The sequence below is a fragment of the Erythrolamprus reginae genome, chromosome 2 (assembly GCF_031021105.1).
Source record: "Erythrolamprus reginae isolate rEryReg1 chromosome 2, rEryReg1.hap1, whole genome shotgun sequence".
In the NCBI taxonomy this organism is placed as follows: Eukaryota; Metazoa; Chordata; class Lepidosauria; order Squamata; family Dipsadidae; genus Erythrolamprus; species Erythrolamprus reginae.
Genome location: NC_091951.1, coordinates 312,164,322 through 312,184,308, shown reverse-complemented (window position 1 = coordinate 312,184,308; position 19,987 = coordinate 312,164,322). Strand labels below are relative to the sequence as shown.

Below are 19,987 nucleotides of genomic sequence, written 5' to 3'. Positions count from 1 at the left end.
CCTATCTACTTCTCTTCTTCTTTACTTCCTATCTTTATGTACATTACTTAATGTCTATTCTCTTTCATATGTATTGTATATTGGACAAAGAATAAAATAAAAATAAAAAATAAAAATAAATAAAAACTACCAGATGCCCCAGAATCTAATGCTCTCATTTCTTGTTGTAGCATCTATAGGCAGCTGCTGAGTGAAGTTATGCATTGGCATGGGGTCAGGTATTATCAAGATGCTGGTAGTGGTATACCCCTCATTGACAAAGTGATGCTATCAGGTCCCTGGAAGCTAAAGGGAACTGAATAGGAGGCATAGAGTTAAGTTCAAACCGAGCAAGACCAAGCAGCTGTCAGGATTCGGATTTTTCAAAACCAGGGTTTTACATCTCAAGTTCTGAATGGGATTGCACATCCCCGTGTGATACTGCTGCCCAATTTGGGAATTTTGGTCAGCTCCTGTTCAAGAAGCAGGTGGCTGTCTTGTGTGCCAATTCTAGTCATTTCTGAACTGGATTTTCATATAGTGTCAGGCACAATCAACAAGAACCACTCATGAATAATCTCAAGCAGAAATTTTATTGTTAATCACCTATGTTACAAGAATCTCACCTGACTGATTGAATTTCCTTGCAAATAATCAGTTTCAGATTCAGGGGGAAGTCAGGCCTGAACTTCTTTTTACAGTGCAAGGCATCTAATCTCACCACTTCTTAACATTTTCAGTCCATCTGGAGATTCCACCACATCCAACCTCTCATTTCGTGGGAGTTTTATTTCTGTTTTTCCAGGATAATTGTCTTCTTTTTTTTTGTTACCCTTGGTTTTAAATTTGTATTCCACCAAGAGTCATTGAAAAGTTTGATGGTTTTAGAATTAAAAAAAACAAATAATACTCAAAAGAATATAAAATATTAACATGTATGCCCTTATTTATGTGATACCTTTACATGGAAATGATTTAAAATCTGGGCGATGTGTCTGGAAGGCAAAACTTAATAAGCTTTGCCAATAAGATAATTTTAAATTAAATTCAACCTGAATTTTCTTTTATACTTTTAAAATACAAAATTGAATAAAATACAAGATTCTTTTATTCTGTTTATGTTTCCATCTAATAGTGCTAACTATCCATAGACTGCAATTGTTATTTTGTCAATTGCTTCTGACAGAAACTTAATATGCAAGTAAAAGGTAATGAGAGCGTAGGACATATGACACTTAGACTGCAGTCCCATAATTTTCTGAGACATAACTGCTTCGGAATTTAGTTGTATTTTTCTTTCTATTCATGTACATAGACTGCAGAAATAGGGTGTTCTGTCATTTTTGTAATTCATACACTAAAACCTTAACTCATTGTAAGATTACTTTTAAATGGTCCAGAGCAGGAAGGATATAGATAGGGTGGGGTATGGTGGGAAAGTTTGTCTTTAAATGGAAAAATGATTGTAATATAATTAACCCAGTCCAAAAATAATTTGCTGAGAGTAACGTGTTGGAAGCCTTCCCAAAACATTTCAGTTGACTTAATTGTACATTTTAAAATAATAGATGATAAGATGAAGTATATAAAACAGAAAATCAGTATAATTTAGGTAAGGAAAAGTGGATATTATTGTTAGGGACCTACTTTCATTTTTTACCTGTCAGATAGCTTTTGTCATAGAATACACTTTGATTAATGTATCAGTTCTTATTCTTTCATTGTTTCAACAGGAAATACCCTTCTTGAACAAAATAAAACTTTCTGAACCCAATGTTATCTCAGAACAATCAGAAAGTATTCCTGGTTATGGAAAGTTTACATACAATAAAGCTCCCCCCCACACCTATGAAGAGCCATTGATTCAGGGGGGTAGAAAAACATTGTACTGTATATTTAATGGTAATATTAAATGCATAATATATACAATTATTTAATTGTATTAATTTTAAAAACATTGCAAGATCTAGGAAGTTAATCTGGAGTGAAGATTTGTGTATTCAGGTGAGAATCATTTTCAGTGATGGCGAACCTTTTTTTTCTTGGGTGCCAGATGAGCGTGCACGTGCACTATTGTGCATGTGTGAGTGCCCATACCTATAATTCAATGCCTGGGGAGGGTGGAAACAGCTTCCTCTGCCCTCTTGGAGGCCCTCTGGAGGCAGGAAACAGCTTGTTTCCCAACTTCTGGTGGGCCCAGTAGGCTCATGTTTCACCCTCCCCAGGCTCCAAAGGCTTCCCTGGAGCCAGGGGAGAGTAAAAATGCCTTCCCCCATCCCCCTGGAGGCTCCCTGGAAGCTGAAAACTCCCTCCCAGAGCCTCTGTGCAAGCCAAAAATCAGCTGGCCAGCACACACAAACACGTTGGAACTGAGCTAGAGCAATGGTTCATGTGCCCCCAGATATGGCTCCATGTGCCACATGTGGCACCCATGCCATAGGTTCGCCACCACTGAACTCAACCCTTCAAAATTAGGTTTTTATTTCTCAGTGGCTCAAGATGTTTTGCAAAGGGTATATAAATCGTTTTTAGTTAATAGTCATCTGTATTACCCCAAGAATCTTGTGTATTTTTTGCCCTACCAAAAATCATTTCTTTTAAAGTGGGACTATAGAATAGTCAGTGATTGAAGTGAAGTCCTCTCTGGAAGCAATTTGAAAGCTACAGTAGTGTGCAGACATTCAGCTCCTCCTGCCTGGGAATATTTTTACCCTAGAGAAGAACAGAAGAGGGGGGGATATAGATGCAGCTGTTATGAGGGGCTTGAGTTGTCTTTTCACAGAAATATGCAACTATCTAGTACGTTTGTCAGCTCTTCCTTTGGGCTTAGCATAGACGATCCTTCCTGGAAATGCCTGAGGCAGGATGACTGCGAGGCCAGCATATCATTCAGTCCCTGCACAGAAATGTTATATTTTTTCCTTAGGCTAAAATGTTGAGGAAATAGAAACTAAATATTGTCTCAAATTGGTTCCATTAAAGGGATTGGATATGTCATCAGATTTCTCTGTGCACATATTTGCTGGATTAAAAATTTTCAAGCATAAACTTGATAGTATAATGTATATAACGACTATAATGTCTATTAAAGCTAGTAAAAATAATAGGCTGTAGAATGTTTTGTATTTAAAAGCCTATGTATAGCATTTGGCTACGACTTTTTAAAACCGATGCATTTTTTCTTGAGATTGCACTGCAAAATTTCTTTTTTAATTTTCAAATTCCAAGCATTCTGTTGTGGTTAGCTCTGGCTCAGCTCCTGCCCCAAGGACTGTGGATGTGGGGGAGGCATCCACATGCCGCAGGCCTGTTTTGCTCCCGGTGGAATCTGCTGATGAATGCTCCTCTGACCAAGAAGACATGAGTGACAGGGGGGAGGAGAGTGTGGCAGACAGCTCAGAAGGAGATCAAATCTAGCTCCTCCTTGGATTCGGAACAAGAGTTAATGATACAGCCACGCATGCTGAGAGCGATGCATAGGCAGCAACAACTGAGAGATTATTATCAAAGAAAATGAGGCCACCTGTGGTTGGGTGAGGCTGTGGTAATTAGTGAGGCTGCTATAAATAGCAGCGTGTGGGTTTGGCTATGGTGGAGGATTATCTGATCGTTGTGTTTCGTGCCTGTCTTGCTGACTTAGACCCTTGTGTGCTGATTTTTCCCCGCTGTGAAACTAAACCAGAGCAAAGTATTACTGTATTAAAAAAGAAAAAAGTTCATTAAAAAATCTAACACATATATACGTATTGTTCTCCCCAGTTGAATAGTTAATTAATATATTACAAAAACACGTATTTATTTGGAAAATTTTTATTGATGCCCATTCACACATGGTGACTCAAGACAGCTTACAGGAATATAAAAACATCATGTATAAAAAATAAAACTAATAGAAGAAATTAATCTAATAAATTAATAAAATAAAATAATAGCCTTCCATCCACCACCCTCTGACAACACATCACACAAGCCATTTAATGGACTCCATCCCGCTCTGGGTACCCTAGGCCTGCTGGCAAAACCAGGTCTTCAGTGCCTTCTGGAAGAGTGTTACAGTGAGGACCATTCTAATGTCTGAGAGAATGAAGGTCCAGAGAGAGGGACCCACCACGGAAAAGGCCCTTCTTCTGGGTCCTGCCGGGTGTATCTCTCTAGAGCAGTGATAGTTAACCTTTTTTGGTACCGAGTGTCAAAACTGAAGCATGTATGCACATGCCGGAACATTGGAACCTGGATTAGAGCAGTCTCCAGAGTGCATGCGTGCAGGACCAGCTGTCCAGCGTGCATGCATGTGATGGAACTGGGAATATCAGCTGGTGATGGTGCATATGCCCACAGAGAGGGCTCTGCATGGCACCTCTGGCATACATGCCATAGGTTCACCACCATGGCTCTATGGGATAGGACCTACAACATTCCTTGCCTCCATGCTCTATTGGTCAGTAGGCAAAAAACTGTCTCACAGATAACCTGGTCTCAAGCCATGAAGGACTTTAAAGTGCACCACCTTGAATTTCACCTAGAAGCAAACCAGCAACCAATGTAGCTCCTGCAGGAGAGGTGATATAGGTGTATACTAAGGTGTATACACAGAATCATTCACGCCACTGCATTTTGCACTAACGGGAACTTTCAGATACTGTTCAAGGGCATCCCCATGAAGATGTTGAAGAGTACTAGGCATAAAACAGAACCTTGAGATACTCTGTTGCATCCTTCTCTTCATATACATATAGATGTAATTTCATTGAGGACTAAACACTGAATATTGGTGAGCCAATTTTGAATGCATCTGATGTTGATGCTGTTTATCCCACATTTCTTTTCAATCTTATCCAAAAGTAGGCTATGGTCTACTTTGTCAAATACTTTACTGAAGTTAAACATGTGACAGCTTCACTTAACAAATGAGTTGCTGTCCCAGCTGTGGTAACTAAATGAGGATTACTATAACCATTTTTCAGAACTAGTATATATCTAACCTACTTGTAATACAGGGTAAATTCATGGATGAAAGCCATTAAATGTGAGCATATTTCTTCCTTTGATTTGTATTATGGTTTTTGGTCAGGACCTGAGATTTTACATAGCCATGCTCGTATACATACAAAGTATATGGCTTCACCATAAAACCAAGAATCCTTGCTCTTATGCACAGCTTGCCCAGAGTAGGAACAGGACAGCAGTGTCAGCAGGGTTCTGGGTCATGCAGAAGCTCCTAGGCAACAGAAGATCGATTTAGGTCCAAGGAAAACTATTTTCTTGTGCAGAACTATTATTATGGGAAGGTAGATAATTAACTAGGTACATGTATATGAAATATGATTTGACATTTTGGATTCCTAGTTTTCAAATTTACTTGACTTAAAGAAAATAAATTACTTACTAATCTTGAGATGTGTAACAAGATTTTCCTAGCAGTAAATGTTCTTAAGTAAGTTAATGATGTGAAAAATGTACAAGAACCAGTATAATATTTTTCTCCAAACTGTAATCAGCACATCTGTTATACTTCTTATAGCTCTAGCTGTTTTTAGGCTAAGTAAATGACAAGTCCACATTTCAATACATTTAAGAGTAGATTTCAAAGATGTCAGACATATATATTTTTTGCTCCAAAAGATGCATTAGGGCTTAGTTTGGGCAAACATGGACAACATGGGTAAGCTGAGAGATGGTGGGACAGATTAACACCTGATTTAATGGAGGCAGCAGGCAGAGGCACGAAGAGAGAGCAGGCGATCCCAATGCTCCACATGGCCTTCTGTGCTGACATGGCCATGGACAAGCCAAGAGATAGTGGGATGGATTGAAATCTGGTGAAATCTGTTTGGAGGGTCCTGCTGGTTCTCACAGCACTGGGAGTCAACTGCACTGCGCAGGCTGTATTTGCTGCCATACACCGTCTGCCCCCATGCACTCACCACTTATTGTTTTGTCATCCCCCCTTGGCTGATGACAATCATCACTGGGGCTTATTTTTGGGCTTTGGGCTTTTGTTATTTGGGATTTTGTCATGGTTTCTTTCATAGATGGAGTGGAAAGCAGCAAGAGTGACTAAAAAACAAATTTTGGTTATAGAAATGTAGGTATAAAGAATATGTTTCTGGTGGATTTAGGCTTTGGATTTTGCATATTAATTTGAAGCTGGTTAACCATTTGATGAGCTAAATACTGCAACCATCTTAAGAGCCTGCTTTAGTCTACTGCAATTCGCTTGTGTGGGATGGTTTAATAAGATACTCTACATAACAAAAGGATATTGTGTTGTATCAGATAACTGTATTGTAGTTGGGTTACATGTTTTATGAGGACATACTATGTTTGTCTCATACATTTTATCAAGATTTTTCAGATAGTTTTTGTCTCCTGTTGATTACCAGAGAGGTCTTGCAGGTCTTGTAACTAATATGTAAAGCCTGCTATAAGATAATAGTGAGGTATTTTAATATATTTTTTAATCTAGTGAATTTGATCATGTTCCTGTTTTGCTGCACAGTACTATTTTTATTTAGCTTTATTTTAATGTTGCTACTCTCTGATTAGATTCTCAAGCAGGTTGTAGCTGACCTCAGATAAAATATGTAATATTCAAGTCAGTGAGGATCTATGATTGGTGATGTTGGTTGGTTTAATGTAATAGTTATTCTCAGGACTAAGTGCAATGGGACCTGTAATTAGGTTAAATACAGGAATTGGTATTTTTGTTTCTTATTTGCCACTGTGCCAGGGGAAATGGAGCAGGTGAGTGTTGAATAGGATGAAAGGAAAAAGCAGACAGAAGTGGCTTCAAAACAATAGCTCTTTATTTAGCAACTATTTACAATCCAGCAAAGGCTCTGTCTGACAGCCAGAGCCTTTTATAGGGAGCTGCCAGACAGTCTAGCCAATCAGCAGTCAGTATTTTCCCTCCAGAATGGAGGACCTGACTGAAGCCTATATGCTTCAGTTTGAGAATGTAACTGTAAACATTATTTTTATTCTGACATGTATATTTGGTAAACCAGGAATTTGCAACTTCTAGTCTCAAAACCCAGCTGGGTGATTTTTGGCCAGTCTCTTTCTTAGCCCAATTTACCTCACAGGATTGATGTGGGGAAAATAGGAAGAGGAAAGAGTATGGGGTGTGTTTGCTGCTTTGAGTAATTAAAAAAAAATGATGTGAGATATAAACAAATAAAATAAATGCTAATCTTAAATCCAGATTATCTGTTTATCTGGAATACTAGCTTTCCAGATTTATTTGTGAAGTATTATTGGAAGGGAAGCCATGTTATGCATTCCTAGACTGTAAGCTAAACATTATAGTCATTCCCTGATGTTTGCCCTGACCATCTTGCTATTAAGTTATATTTATGGATAAAAATAAAGAGTAAAATATGTAAAGCTGGCTTTCAAGTAGAAATATTGATTTTCAGTTGCTTCAATGCCATAAAAAGATTGTGAGAAGCCCACCTAGGGTCTCTGAACATCAGATCAGAGGAAGATAATAGGCTTTAAACAAGCTTGCTATGCATTGGCAGTTTTGTGTTAGAATGGTTGTGCAAGAATAAAGCATTATTTGTAATCTGCTATGTACCTGTGAATGTATAATATGTATTGCCAAGTAGATAGGGAAGAAAATGTTAAGTGAATATCTGTCTACCCTAGATGAATTTAAATCACCAGGACCAGATGGATTATATCTAAAGGTTCAGAAGAAACTGGCAGACGAGATCTCAAAACCACTGAACTATATCTTTAAAAGATCCTGGAGTACCAGGGAACTGCCAGAGGAATGGAAAAGATCTGATGTAGTTCCCATCTTCAAAAAAGGGAGAAAATAGATCCAGGAAACTAAAGACCTATCAGCCTGACCTCAATACCAGGGAAGATTATGGAAAAGATAATCAAGCAACGAATCAACCAAGACACAAACAAAGTAATAACCAAAACCCAACATGGGTTTGTCAAAAACAGATCTTGCCAGACTAATGTTATTGCATTCCTTGACAAAGTGACAAAATCAGTGGACCAAAGGAATACTGTCGATATAATTTACTTGGACTTCAGTAAGGCATTTGATAAAGTAGACCATAACCTACTACTAGATAAAGTAGAAAAATGTGGTTTAGACAGCAATACCACCAAATGCATTCAAAGCTGGCTAACTAGCCGCACTCAATGTGTGGCAATCAATGCAACTGCATCTACATTGAGGGAAGTATGCAGTGGAGTACCCCAAGGCTCTGTTTTAGGCCCAGTGCTCTTCAACATCTTCATCAATGACCTAGGTGAGAGGATAGATCGGGAACTCATCAAATTTGCAGATGACACCAAACTGGCAGGAATAGCCAACTCTCCAGAAAATAAGTTCAAGATACAGAAAGGATCTTGACAGACTTGATATTGGGCACTATCTAACAAAATGAAATTCCATGGTGAAAAAAGTAAGATTCTACATTTAAGCAAGAAAAACAAAATGCACAGGTACAATATATGTGGTATCTTGCTCAACAGTAGTTACCGTGAGAGAGATCTTAGAATCCTAGAAGACAGTCAAATATAAGCCAGCAGTGTGCTGCAGCTGCCAAAAATGCCAACACAGTTCCAGGCTGCATTAACATAGGGATAGAATCAAGATCACATGAAGTGTTAATACCCCTTTATAATGCCTTGGGAAGGCCACACTTGGAATATAGCATTCAGTTTTGGTTTGCCACAATGTTGAGACTTTAGAAAGAGTGCAGAGAATAGGAGGTTTTCATGTGTACATGCAAGTATATGTTGAATTGACAGTCTGAATGCTGAGTTTACAGTGTAAAGGAACAAGGAAATGAAATAATTGAAATATATATATCTGCTGAGGCCCATAAGAAAAAGAGCATAAAAGATGAGGACAGGTCATGTGTTCCTTTTTGTTGGAATATTTTTCTCACAAGGTATTTCTGCAGTTGTATGCACTGCAGAAAAAAGAGATATAATTATAAACATACAGAAGTTCCTCTAATCTGGCCAGATTTCTTTCTGTATCTCTGTCTCTACCTCCCATTCTCCCAAACTTCACCACAATAATCCATATCTTCCTAAAAGGCCAGCTGCAAAAGTTCAGGTGATAGGAAACCACTCTGCTCAATCACTTCCTCCCAAAGAAACTGTAGTAGAAAGTGAGAGGTTTGGTAGACTAGTATCCCATCTTCACACCTGGACAATCTGTCTTGATGTTGAACTGCAAGAATCATATATTTTATGCACTTTATTGTGCTTTTAGCTGAGGCTTCAGGTACCTCCAGTCATTTGGTTATTTAGCTGCTGGGACTGTTTAGATCCTGGAAAAAATGTTTGATATCTGCATTGGTTTGGAATTTTATCAGAAGTGTGAAGAATTTTAACATGGGAAATAACAGGAACAAAGGTACAATAATAGTTTTAAAAAAGCTAGGTTGTTACATTTGCTTAGAAATTATATTTGTAGTTATGGACCATTTTTAAAAAATCAATCCTCTGCTGTTTAGATTATTACTCAGGAGACTTTCAGTTAAGTCCTTTGTGTGATTTTGCAATTGCATACAAATAACTAAAATATTTATGTTGAAACATCTGCATATACAATTTTCCAGTACAGTATAAAGTTTACTTCACATCAAAAAGCAATTGAGAAGGCATTTGCACCTTTGCTTTATTTTGAGATATATATAGGTGACTGTCAGAAAGAGACTGGCCAAACTGGGGGGAGAAGTCATGGTGGAATTAGTCTGTAATTGTTATGTAGATGCAAGAAGGCAAAATCTGAAACTTCCCCTACCTCCACCCTCGAATGCCATTGAACCTTATCAAATCTGGCCCAGTAGCAAATTAACAGTCTGGAAAGATTCCTGTGAAAAAGGCATCAGCAATGAAGTAGTTAATTGAACTCCATGTGTGGATCTGGTTTCACACAGATTTACACAACAAACTATACAACTGCAAATAATATGGTATATCAAATAATATATCAAGTTTTCCAGAGTAAGCCATTAATGATTATTTCTCTCTCTCATTTATTCAAGTGATATAACAAGCCTGAGGAGTGGCTCAAAGTATGTTCAGTAATAAAAGGAGTCAGGAGGTACAAACTAGCTTAGCCACAATGCTAGCCTGCTGAAATTCCAAAGTTGGTTTAGTTTAAAAAACCTTTTCTGATGATGATATATAGGTGACTGCAACATTGTGGTAATTTCATTGCTGGAGCCTAAGAACGGCAACATAATGTGTTTAGAACAGATACAGGGAGAGTGTTCTACAAACTTGAGATGTACTGTATTTCTGAAGCCAAATTCCTTTTCGGAATAGAAGATCTGTTCATTTCAGAAATCTTTTTCACCAAGAGAAAGCTCTATGAATTGTGATAAAGCAGGGGTTCATTGTATGTACGGATTGTACCATTTACATTTAATGCATTATTATATTGACATTACATTGCTACATTTAAACATTTTTAAAACTATTTACAGTATTATTTCACAGTCCTCTTTGGCCATGAAGGGCAGAAGCCGCTTGAGCTCCGTTGTGAGGAAGAAGCCGATGGAGAAGAGTGGGTGGAGGCTGTTCAGCAAGCCAGGTATGAAATTCCAACACTAGCTACTACTAATTTGGTTTGGCTAAGGGACAATGTCTTTCTTCCTTCTTTCCTTTTCTCCCCCCGTTTGGGGATTTCTTCAGTATTGCCAGCTCCTTCTGTGCCTCTTTCTCTTACAATGCAGAAAAAGAAAAGTTCAGGCCAATATTTTTCAAAATTTTTATTTCTACTTCATTCATAACTTTCCGATGCTCTCTTTATTTATTTATTGGATCTTTACCTTGTTTTGTCAAACTTGCTCACTATTTATTTGTTTATTTGTTTATTTGTTTATTTGTTTATTTGTGTATTTGTGTATTTGTATATTTGTGTATTTGTTTATTTGTTTATTTGTTTTATTTGTTTTATTTGTTTTTATTTGTTTTTATTTGTTTTTATTTTTTTAATTTTTTATTTGATTTGATTTGTATGCCGCCCCTCTCCGCAGTATCTATATCTATACTTGATATACAGTGATCTCTCGGTTAGCGCGGGGGTTACGTTCCAAGACCTCCCGCGCTAACCGATTTCCGCGTTATATTGGATGCGGAAGTAAAACCACCATCTGCGCATGTGCGCCATTTTTTTCATGGCCGCACATGCGCAGATGGTGGAGTTTGTGTGTGGGCGGCGGGGAAGACCAAGGGAAGATTCCTTCAGCCGCCCAACAGCTGATCTGCTCCGCAGCGCGGAAGCAGCGAGGAGCCGAAGATGGGGTAAAGGCAAAGGGGAAACCCCATCTTCGGCTCCTCGCTGCTGCCGCGCTGCGGAGCGGATCAGGTGTTGGGCGGCTGAAGGAACCTTCCCTTGGTCTTCCCGCTTGCCGCTTGCCAGTCCACACACGCCCCCCTGGATGAGCCGGCCACAGGGGCGAGGGGTGGGGATGAAGGGGCAGGACTTCCCGGGCGGAAGGCATGCTCGGCTCTGCCGCTCCAGCCCCTTTCGGCCGAGCCTCCCCGGCCAAGCAGCCAGGGAAGTCGAGCCAGGCGTGGCGGCGGCAGCGCTGCTTCTCCGGTCGCCCGGTCCTCTCCTGCCTCCTGCGCCGATGTTCCCCGCTGCGACGGAAGGCAGTCGCTTGGCTAGGGAGGCTCGGCCGAAAGGGGCTGGAGCGGCAGAGCCGAGCACGCCTTCCGCCCGGGAAGTCCTGCCCCTTCATCCCCACCCCTCGCCCCTGTGGTCGGCGGGGATGAAAGGGCAGGACTCCCTGGGTGGAAGGCGTGCTCGGCTCTGCCGCTCCAGCCGCTTTCGGCCGAGCCTCCCTAGCCAAGCGACTGCCTTCCGTCGCAGCGGGGAACATCGGCGCAGGAGGCAGGAGAGGACCGGGCGACCGGAGAAGCAGCGCTGCCGCCGCCACGCCTGGCTCGACTTCCCTGGCTGCTTGGCCGGGGAGGCTCAGCCGAAAGCGGCTGGAGCGGCAGAGCCGAGCACGCCTTCCACCCAGGGAGTCCTGCCCTTTCATCCCCGCCGACCACGGGGGCGAGGGGTGGGGATGAAGGGGCAGGACTTCCCGGGCGGAAGGCGTGCTCGGCTCTGCCGCTCCAGCCGCTTTCGGCCGAGCCTCCCCGGCCAAGCGGCAGCCTTCCACCGGGAGGCTCAGCATTCCGTCAGTCGTAGCGCTGGCTGTCAACTTTTCTTTTTAGCACTGGGGAGGCAAGTCAGCTCCTGCCCAGTTTTAAAAAGAAAAGTTGACAGCCAGCGATTGTTCCGCTGCCGCCAGCATGGCCTGGCTGGCAGCGGAAGATGTAACGGAGCCCACGGGGGATTCGCCTTCCTCCCACCCGCAGCCGAGACTGATTGTGGGCTCCTTCGCAACCTCGGAGAGCTTCCGGGGCATGAAAGCTCACGAAAACCAGGAAGCTCTCCGAGGTTGCGAAGGAGCCCACGATCAGTCGGCTGCCGGCGGGAGGAAAGCGAATGCCACGGGGCTGGGCTCGGCTCCCCCCTCGGCTCCCCCCCTTACCAGCCCCGCCGCGGAAGGCTCCATTCTGTTCCCTGCCGGCCCGATTGAGCGGCCGGCGGTCTCCATTCAGGGAACAGAATAAAAAAAAATTTATTTTTTAATATTTTATTTTTTTAAATAATATTTTTTGAAAAACCGCGTTGCAGCGTTTCGCGCTAATCGAGAACGCGCAAGTCGAGGGACCACTGTACAGGTCTGTATATACAGTATCAAGTATCTATACTTGATACACAGGTCTGTAGTATTAATCCAGCATGATTCTTCTATTTTGTCTGTATGGGTAGTCATATCTTCTGAAATAGGTCGAGCAGCTTGTCACTTTTATATTGTAACAATAAAGTAACATGAAGAGCCATTGACGAACTCACCTTTGTAGACCATTTTTTAAATGGTGTTGAGCCACTCCTGTGAAAAGTATGGAAAATAAAACAAATAAACATATAAAGCAAGAGAAGACAATTAATGGGCCTTGCAGAATTAACTTTGTAGTTCCCCTCTAGTGCCCCTGGAATTTTCTGCCCCTTAAAATATACCAATAATTTCTCACTCTTTATAGGTGAGTCTTCTCATTGAGAAAGGATAAAATGAATGCCCTAAGGCAAGAGTGTCAAACTCAAGGCCCACGGGTTGGATACGGCCTATGGGTGCTTCGATATGACCCACAGGGATGCTTTATAAACAGCTAAGGATCAGCCTGTGGTGCCTCTGTCAGTGAAAAAGGATCTTTGGGGGGAGGGCACACACTCCTTTTTTTTCTGGCAGAGGGCTGCAGGAGGCAGTTGCAGCCAAAAACAGAGCTTGGGTGGGCTGGGTGAGGCCCTCCCGAGCTCTGTTTTTGCTGGCAAAGGGCTGGAGCAGTCCATCACTGCTGAAAATGGAGCTGGATAACACCATGACATTAAAATACGCTCTCTAAAGAAGATGCTTACTTATAGTTTGATTTTAGTGTCAGTGGCAACTGGAAGAAGTTGCTTTGTTCCCCTTCTAAGGAGTTAAGAGGAGGATCTCAACACTGGATATCAGAGAAGCAGCTGGAAACAGAACCCTTCTGGAGGTCATTTGGTTGTGTTGGTAGATTGGCTTTGCTATATATTTTACAATAATTCTTTTACTTTTATTTGATGGTAGATATTTTGTGTATTTTTATCTGCCATTAAAAGTCCTTTAGGATTTCACCTGTCTATACATTCAATGAAGAATTTGCTAATGCTGAATTTCAGAATTTATGATTTTTGAGACAGTGTGAGAATCTTGAGAGGATATATCTTATTTCAACATTACATTTTTAGTAAAGGAATTGACCAGAAAAAGCACACTTGTACTTTCTCCTGTGAAACTTTCAGCAATCACCCACTTGAAAATCTTGTTAACTTTTTAACGCTGGCTCTCCTTGGTTGAAAATATTTCTCTGAACTCTCCGACTTATATGTCTGGCTACAGTCCATTATTATCCTCATTTCTTATTGTAATTTATTGCTTTTCTTTGTGAGTTTTACAAAAGGTATATTTTTCTTGGAACAAAAGAAAACATATGGTATAAATTAAAAGAACATTCTTCTGTTTGTTATTGTAATCCAGTGCTTCTCAATTATTTTCTGTTAGCCCTCCCCATCCATCTAGGAAGAAATAAACATTCTCCGTACTGAAGGAGCGGGTCCAGCAGTCACATGGGTTGCTCATGTCCAATCCGGTGGAACTGAGCCTAGTATTAAAAAAGCTTGCCGGATCCGCCCCTTCCCCAGAATTCGCTCAGTTCGCATATCCTGCGGTTGTATTGTGATAGCTCGTTCAACATTCTAACACCTTCCCTTCGATCTTTCCTTCAAAAAAGTAGTAAGATTTATTGTCTTTATTTAATTACTTGCACTAATTGCGCCAGCCGTTTAAAAGAAAAAAAGTAAAAAAGCGGCTCGGCTTTTTTCCTTGGGAGAAGTTGCGGTTTCGTTTTCCCCCGGCGGTTTTGCCGGTTACGATTCCTGCGGCCGCTTGTGGATTCTTCTAATCCCTTGGCCTGGAGGTCCTGGTGCAAGTATTTATCCATTGAATTATTGCTTATTTATTGTATAAAATATTTAAGGGCTTATAAAATACCTCCTGCGGAGTGAGACGCCTCTATAGTCTCCTGGACTTAGTCGATCGCTTTTCCCTTAAGAAATTCTACGGAGCGATCTTTTCGGCGCGAAGGCCTTCGCGCCCTTTTTTAAAAAATCTAGGCCTCTCGTGTTGGCCTTCTGCCAGCCGCGTAGGCCTCAGTCCACCGCGTGGATCCGGGAGCGGGCCTTGGGGGTCCCAGGCTAAATTCTCCACCGGCTAAGCCTCCAACCAGAGTGCCTTGGTTTACTTAATTACAAAGTTTAGGGAGGCTGGCCCCGCTGGATTTGGGGGCACGAACTCTGGGTTTGCCCAGATTGTCCTCACGTTTCAGCAGCTTCGAGGCCTCGAAGCAGGATCCATTCCTCTTGGGAAGTCCTTGAAATCTTCTCCTTATAATTCAGTTATTGGCTCAGCCTTGTCTTCTGTTAATTGTCAGACTATGGCTACTTTTCCCAAGAGAGGCACAACTAAAGGTCCCAGAGAGGCCAGGCCTACAGGCGATGAGATTACTAGTATCCCCCAGGCCTCTTCCTCCTCTTCTCCAGGGGCCCGCCCCTCGACCAAGGTCACCAGGGCCGAGAAGAGAAGGGACCTAGCCCTACAAAAAATCCATGACAAATCAGCAAAACGTTTGAAAGTGCAGGCCCAAGTAATCAGTAGTCAAGACCCACCAGAGGCCTCTAGTCTGCCTCCTTCTGGGGTCCCTGTGTTATCTCTGGATGAGCCAAACCTAGACAGACCCCAACCTAACCTATGGGGCATAGGTCCAGAGGAACCAGATATTATTGAAGATTCCCCCCAGCCAGGATCCTCCCAGGCCTTTAGGGATTCTTCTGCCATTTCTGCTGATATTTCCAGTTTACCTCCTGAGTTCCAATCTATTTTTGCTGTGTTGTCCAAAGCCATTGATGCCAAACTCTCCTCCATCAATGAGCTTCCTTTACCTCTCCCTCCTTCTCGTTCCTCCCGCCCCTTGGGTTCTTCCCCAGCGGTCAGAGCTCCTATTCAGGATGATTCAGAATCCTCCCAGGATGAATATGAGGATGTAGAGGAGGATGAAGACCCTTTTCAGGGCTTATCAGAGGATGAGGAATCCCAAATAAAAGTCCCTCCTCCAATTACTATTTTTCCTTCTCAACTATTCAAATCTCTCCTCCTCAAAGCTAGAATTTCTACGGGATTAGCGGCCCAGGAGAAACAAGCCTCCACTTCCACTGATCCCCCGGAGGAGAATTTACCTTACTTCACAGAGGAACAGGAGGATAACGAGGTAATTCCTATGCCTAAATTGTTTAAAGATGCCTTACTCAAACAGTGGGATTTTCCAGCCTCTGGCCTTAATCCCTCCACCAAGGACAGAAAGTTGTATAAACTTTCCTCTTCCTATGAAGAGCTTCTATCCTTTCCCAAACCAGATGAACCTGTCAAGATTCTTCACTCGGCAGCGGCTGTGCCAGGCGAGGCGGAGGAAGTCCTCCGCCCAGAGGACAAGCGCATCGAGCAAATGCTCAAAAGAGGATTCACCGCTGATTCCTGGGCCATTAAAAGTTCGGCAGCGGCCTCCTTCTTCTCCAGAGCCATGCTGCTGTGGCTTCGCCAACTTCAACAGCACATTCCTCCCGATGACTTGAGAGGTCAACAAGACTTCAACAAGGTCTTTGCAGCTGCCCAGTACGTGGCTGACGCCACCTTGCAATCTACTAGATTTTCTGCTAAGTCAATTGCAGCCTCTACAACGGCAAGAAGACTCCTATGGATTCGCCCTTGGCAAGCGGGAGTTCGCCAAAAGTGGCAGTTATCCCAGGGCCCCTTAAAGCGCGACCTTCTCTTCGGTGATCTTCTCGATCCACTCCTCACGGAGACCACGGACAAGAAGAAGGTTTTGGGTCCAACCACCAAAAAGGTTACCAAAACGCAGTCCTTTCGTCGCCCAGGGCGCCAGCAAGATCAAGCGGCTTCCTATCAGAGATCTCCAGGTCAGTATTCCCCCCGCTTTCGTTCCCAAGGTAGGAACTCCAGGGGTAGAGGGTTTCGTTTCCAAAGGGGAACTTCCTCTAACAGGGCTTCAAAAAAACCTAGATGGTAATCTTACCTCCATTCCCATAGGGGGTCGCCTAGCTCATTTCGCCTCAAGTTGGCGTCTCACCTCCAAGGACCCTTGGGTCATTGACACTGTTCAAACAGGCCTTCTTTTAGAATTTATTTCTCCTCCCCCAAAACGTTTTATTTCCTGCCCTTCTCCCAGGTCATCCTCAGATTGTAACCGTATGGAGGAGGCCATTTCTCATCTTTTGTCCATCAGAGCCATTCAACCGGTCCCTTCTAGTCAGAAGGGCTTAGGTTTTTACTCCATCCTCTTTATGGTTCCAAAGTCCTCCGGAGGTTGGAGAGCCATTTTGGATTTAAAGAAACTAAACCTATTCATCAAATATAGGAAGTTTAAGATGCACTCCTTGTCTTCTATTTTGGCCGCCATTCACTCGGGAGATTTCATGGTCTCCCTAGACCTCACTGAAGCTTACCTTCACATTCCTATAGCCAAATGCCACAGAAAATATTTACGTTTTTCCTTTCAAGGCAGGCATTTCCAGTATAGGGCGATGCCATTTGGCCTTTCCTCGGCCCCTCGGGTCTTTACAAAGCTCTTGGGGTCCCTGGCGGCCTATATCCGGGCGTCTCCCATCCACATTTTATGTTATCTTGATGATATTTTAATTCATGGGAACTCCCTAGAGAGAGTGAAAACAGACCTTTCTGTCACCATGTCAGTCCTTCAGGACCATGGATTTTCCATCAACTTTGATAAAAGTCACCTCCAACCATCCACTTCCATTTCTCACCTGGGATCCATTATTGATTCAAAATCCTCCCAGGTTTTTCTCTCTCCCGAGAGAAAACTCAGTATAGTGGAGTTAATTTCTAACATTTTATCTAATCCTTCAGTATCCATAGTTACTCTATCTTCCCTTTTGGGGAAGATGGTGTCATGTATAGGCATCATTCCCTGGGCTCGCCTTCATGCTAGGGAACTCCAGTGGCTACTGTTGCCTTTTCAGAGATCGGGGCACAGCAACTCAAATCGACGCATTGTCATCCCACTGAGTGTTCGCAGATCCTTCAAGTGGTGGAAGTCTCCAGCCATGGACAGAGGATCCCCGTTCAGGTGCCCGGATCAATTTGTCATCACCACAGATGCCAGTCTATCGGGATGGGGCGCCCACGCCCAGGGGATGATAGCCCAGGGCACGTGGTCCCCGGAGGAAGCTTCCAGGCCAATCAATTGGCTAGAATTAAGAGCCGTTTCCCTGGCTCTGAAGCATTTCTCTCCTCGCATTCCCAACCGGCACGTTCTCATTCTCACCGACAACATTGCCACAAAAAGCCATATCTGCAGACAGGGGGGCACGAGATCCAAGGCTCTCATGAGGGAGGCCCTCAAGTTGGGCCTTTGGGCGGAAAAACATCTCCAGTCGCTCCTAGCCGATCACATCTCGGGGAGCCTCAACGTCCAGGCGGATTGGCTATCCCGAGCAACGATAGACCCAGGAGAGTGGAACCTCCATCAAGACCTGTTCCATCAAATCACCCTCAGATTCGGCCTACCAGTCCTGGATCTCTTCGCGACCAATGCGAACGCCCAACTCCCTCGCTTCTATTCCAGATTTCCATCCCCGGGAGCGGAAGCAATCAATGCCCTCCGGAGTCCATGGCCTCCAGGCCTACTCTACGCATTTCCTCCAATTCCAATCCTCCCGGACGTGATTCACAAGGTCCTCACCGAGAGGGCCCGAGTAATCTTAATCGCCCCTCATTGGCCCCGCCGGCCCTGGTTCGCGGATCTCCAACAGCTGTCCGTCCAGGACCCTTGGCGACTCCCCGTTTCGGGGGATATGCTGCGGCAGGGGGCCTCTTTCCATCCAGACCCGGAGTGGTTCCACCTCACCGCCTGGCTGTTATCAGGAGAGATTTAGAACTGCGTGGTCATGACCCCGATTCAGTGGAGGTCATCCTAAAGGCCAGGAGGGGCTCGACCAATCGAATCTACGACCACACGTGGTCCAAGTTTCACCAGTGGTGTCTACAGGAAGGTCTCTCCCCTCTGTGCATCCCCATACACAGAATTATTTCCTTCCTTATGCAAGGCTTCCATAAAGGACTCTCCACCAGCACCCTCCGGCGACATCTGGCAGCCATTTCATCTGTCCTAGGGGGTCCCCGCAGACAGCCTCTCCGATCCTTCCCTGAAGTTCAGGAATTCCTCAAGGGCATAGCCAACCTCAGACCTTCCAAGGTCCACAGGTATCCATCCTGGGATTTGCCACGGGTTCTCCATTCCCTCACGCAGGCACCATACGAACCCCTAAAATCGGCATCCCTCAGGTACCTATCCTTTAAGGTAGCCTTCCTGGTGGCTATTACCTCTGCCCGGCGCATTTCGGAGCTGGCTGCTCTCTCAATCAGGCAGGACCTTTGTCAATTCCATCAGGACAAGGTAGTCTTGCGACTGGACCCTACCTTCTTACCCAAGGTCAGTTCCATGTTCCACAGATCTCAGGATATTGTCCTACCTTCCTTCTGCCTCCAACGAGACCATCCCTTGGCAATTAGATGGCACACCCTCGATCTCACCAGAGCGCTGAGAATATATATCCAACGCACAGGACCCTTTCGGAGGTCAGAAGCACTTTTTGTAGCCTATCATCCCAGAGTCATGGGGGCCAAAGTGTCTTCAACAGTAATAGGCCGTTGGATCAGAGGGACTATATCTAAGGCCTATGAGTCGGCCTCCCTCTCAGTTCCAAGGAACATCACTGCGCATTCCACCAGGAGCGCAGCCACCTCGGCCGCTTGGGCAACTCAAGCCCCGTTGGAGGAGGTCTGCAAAGCAGCCACTTGGGCCTCGCCAAATTCCTTCATCAGGCACTACAAAATTGATTCTTACGCTTCAGTGGACGCTGCCTTCGGCAGAAGGGTACTCCAATCCGTTATCTCACACGATAGCAAGCTAATCCCTCCCTAGGGACCATCTATTGGGTATGTCCCATGTGACTGCTGGACCCGCTCCTTCAGTACGGAGAATAGGCGTTGATTGCTTACCTGAACGCCTCTTCTCGTACGGTGAGCGGGTACAGCAGTCACTTCCCGCCCTTGTATGTGTCTTCTTTACCTTTCTATATCTTTCTTCCTCTAACAATGAGAGTTGAACACTACAGAGCTTCACAACTGAGCCTAGTCTATGGATTCGCGAATTCTGGGGAAGGGGCGGATCCGGCAAGCTTTTTTAATACTAGGCTCAGTTCCACCGGATTGGACATGAGCAACCCATGTGACTGCTGTACCCGCTCACCGTACGAGAAGAGGCGTTCAGGTAAGCAATC

At 43.7% G+C, this 19,987-nt stretch overlaps 2 protein-coding genes across 3 annotated transcripts in view; both read left to right on the top strand.

The window, feature by feature from the left end:
* FAM151B (family with sequence similarity 151 member B) overlaps window positions 1-19,987 on the top strand; it is a 786,337-nt gene that overhangs the window by 211,225 nt on the left and 555,125 nt on the right. The gene's annotated exons all lie outside the window — the stretch shown is intronic.
* Window positions 1-19,987, top strand: part of RASGRF2 (Ras protein specific guanine nucleotide releasing factor 2) — a 111,374-nt gene that overhangs the window by 15,093 nt on the left and 76,294 nt on the right. For both annotated transcript variants that reach the window (XM_070743085.1, XM_070743087.1), the window contains exon 2: window positions 10,452-10,558. In XM_070743085.1, the coding sequence (XP_070599186.1) occupies window positions 10,452-10,558 (107 nt within the window). The remainder of the gene's footprint in view (window positions 1-10,451; window positions 10,559-19,987) is intronic.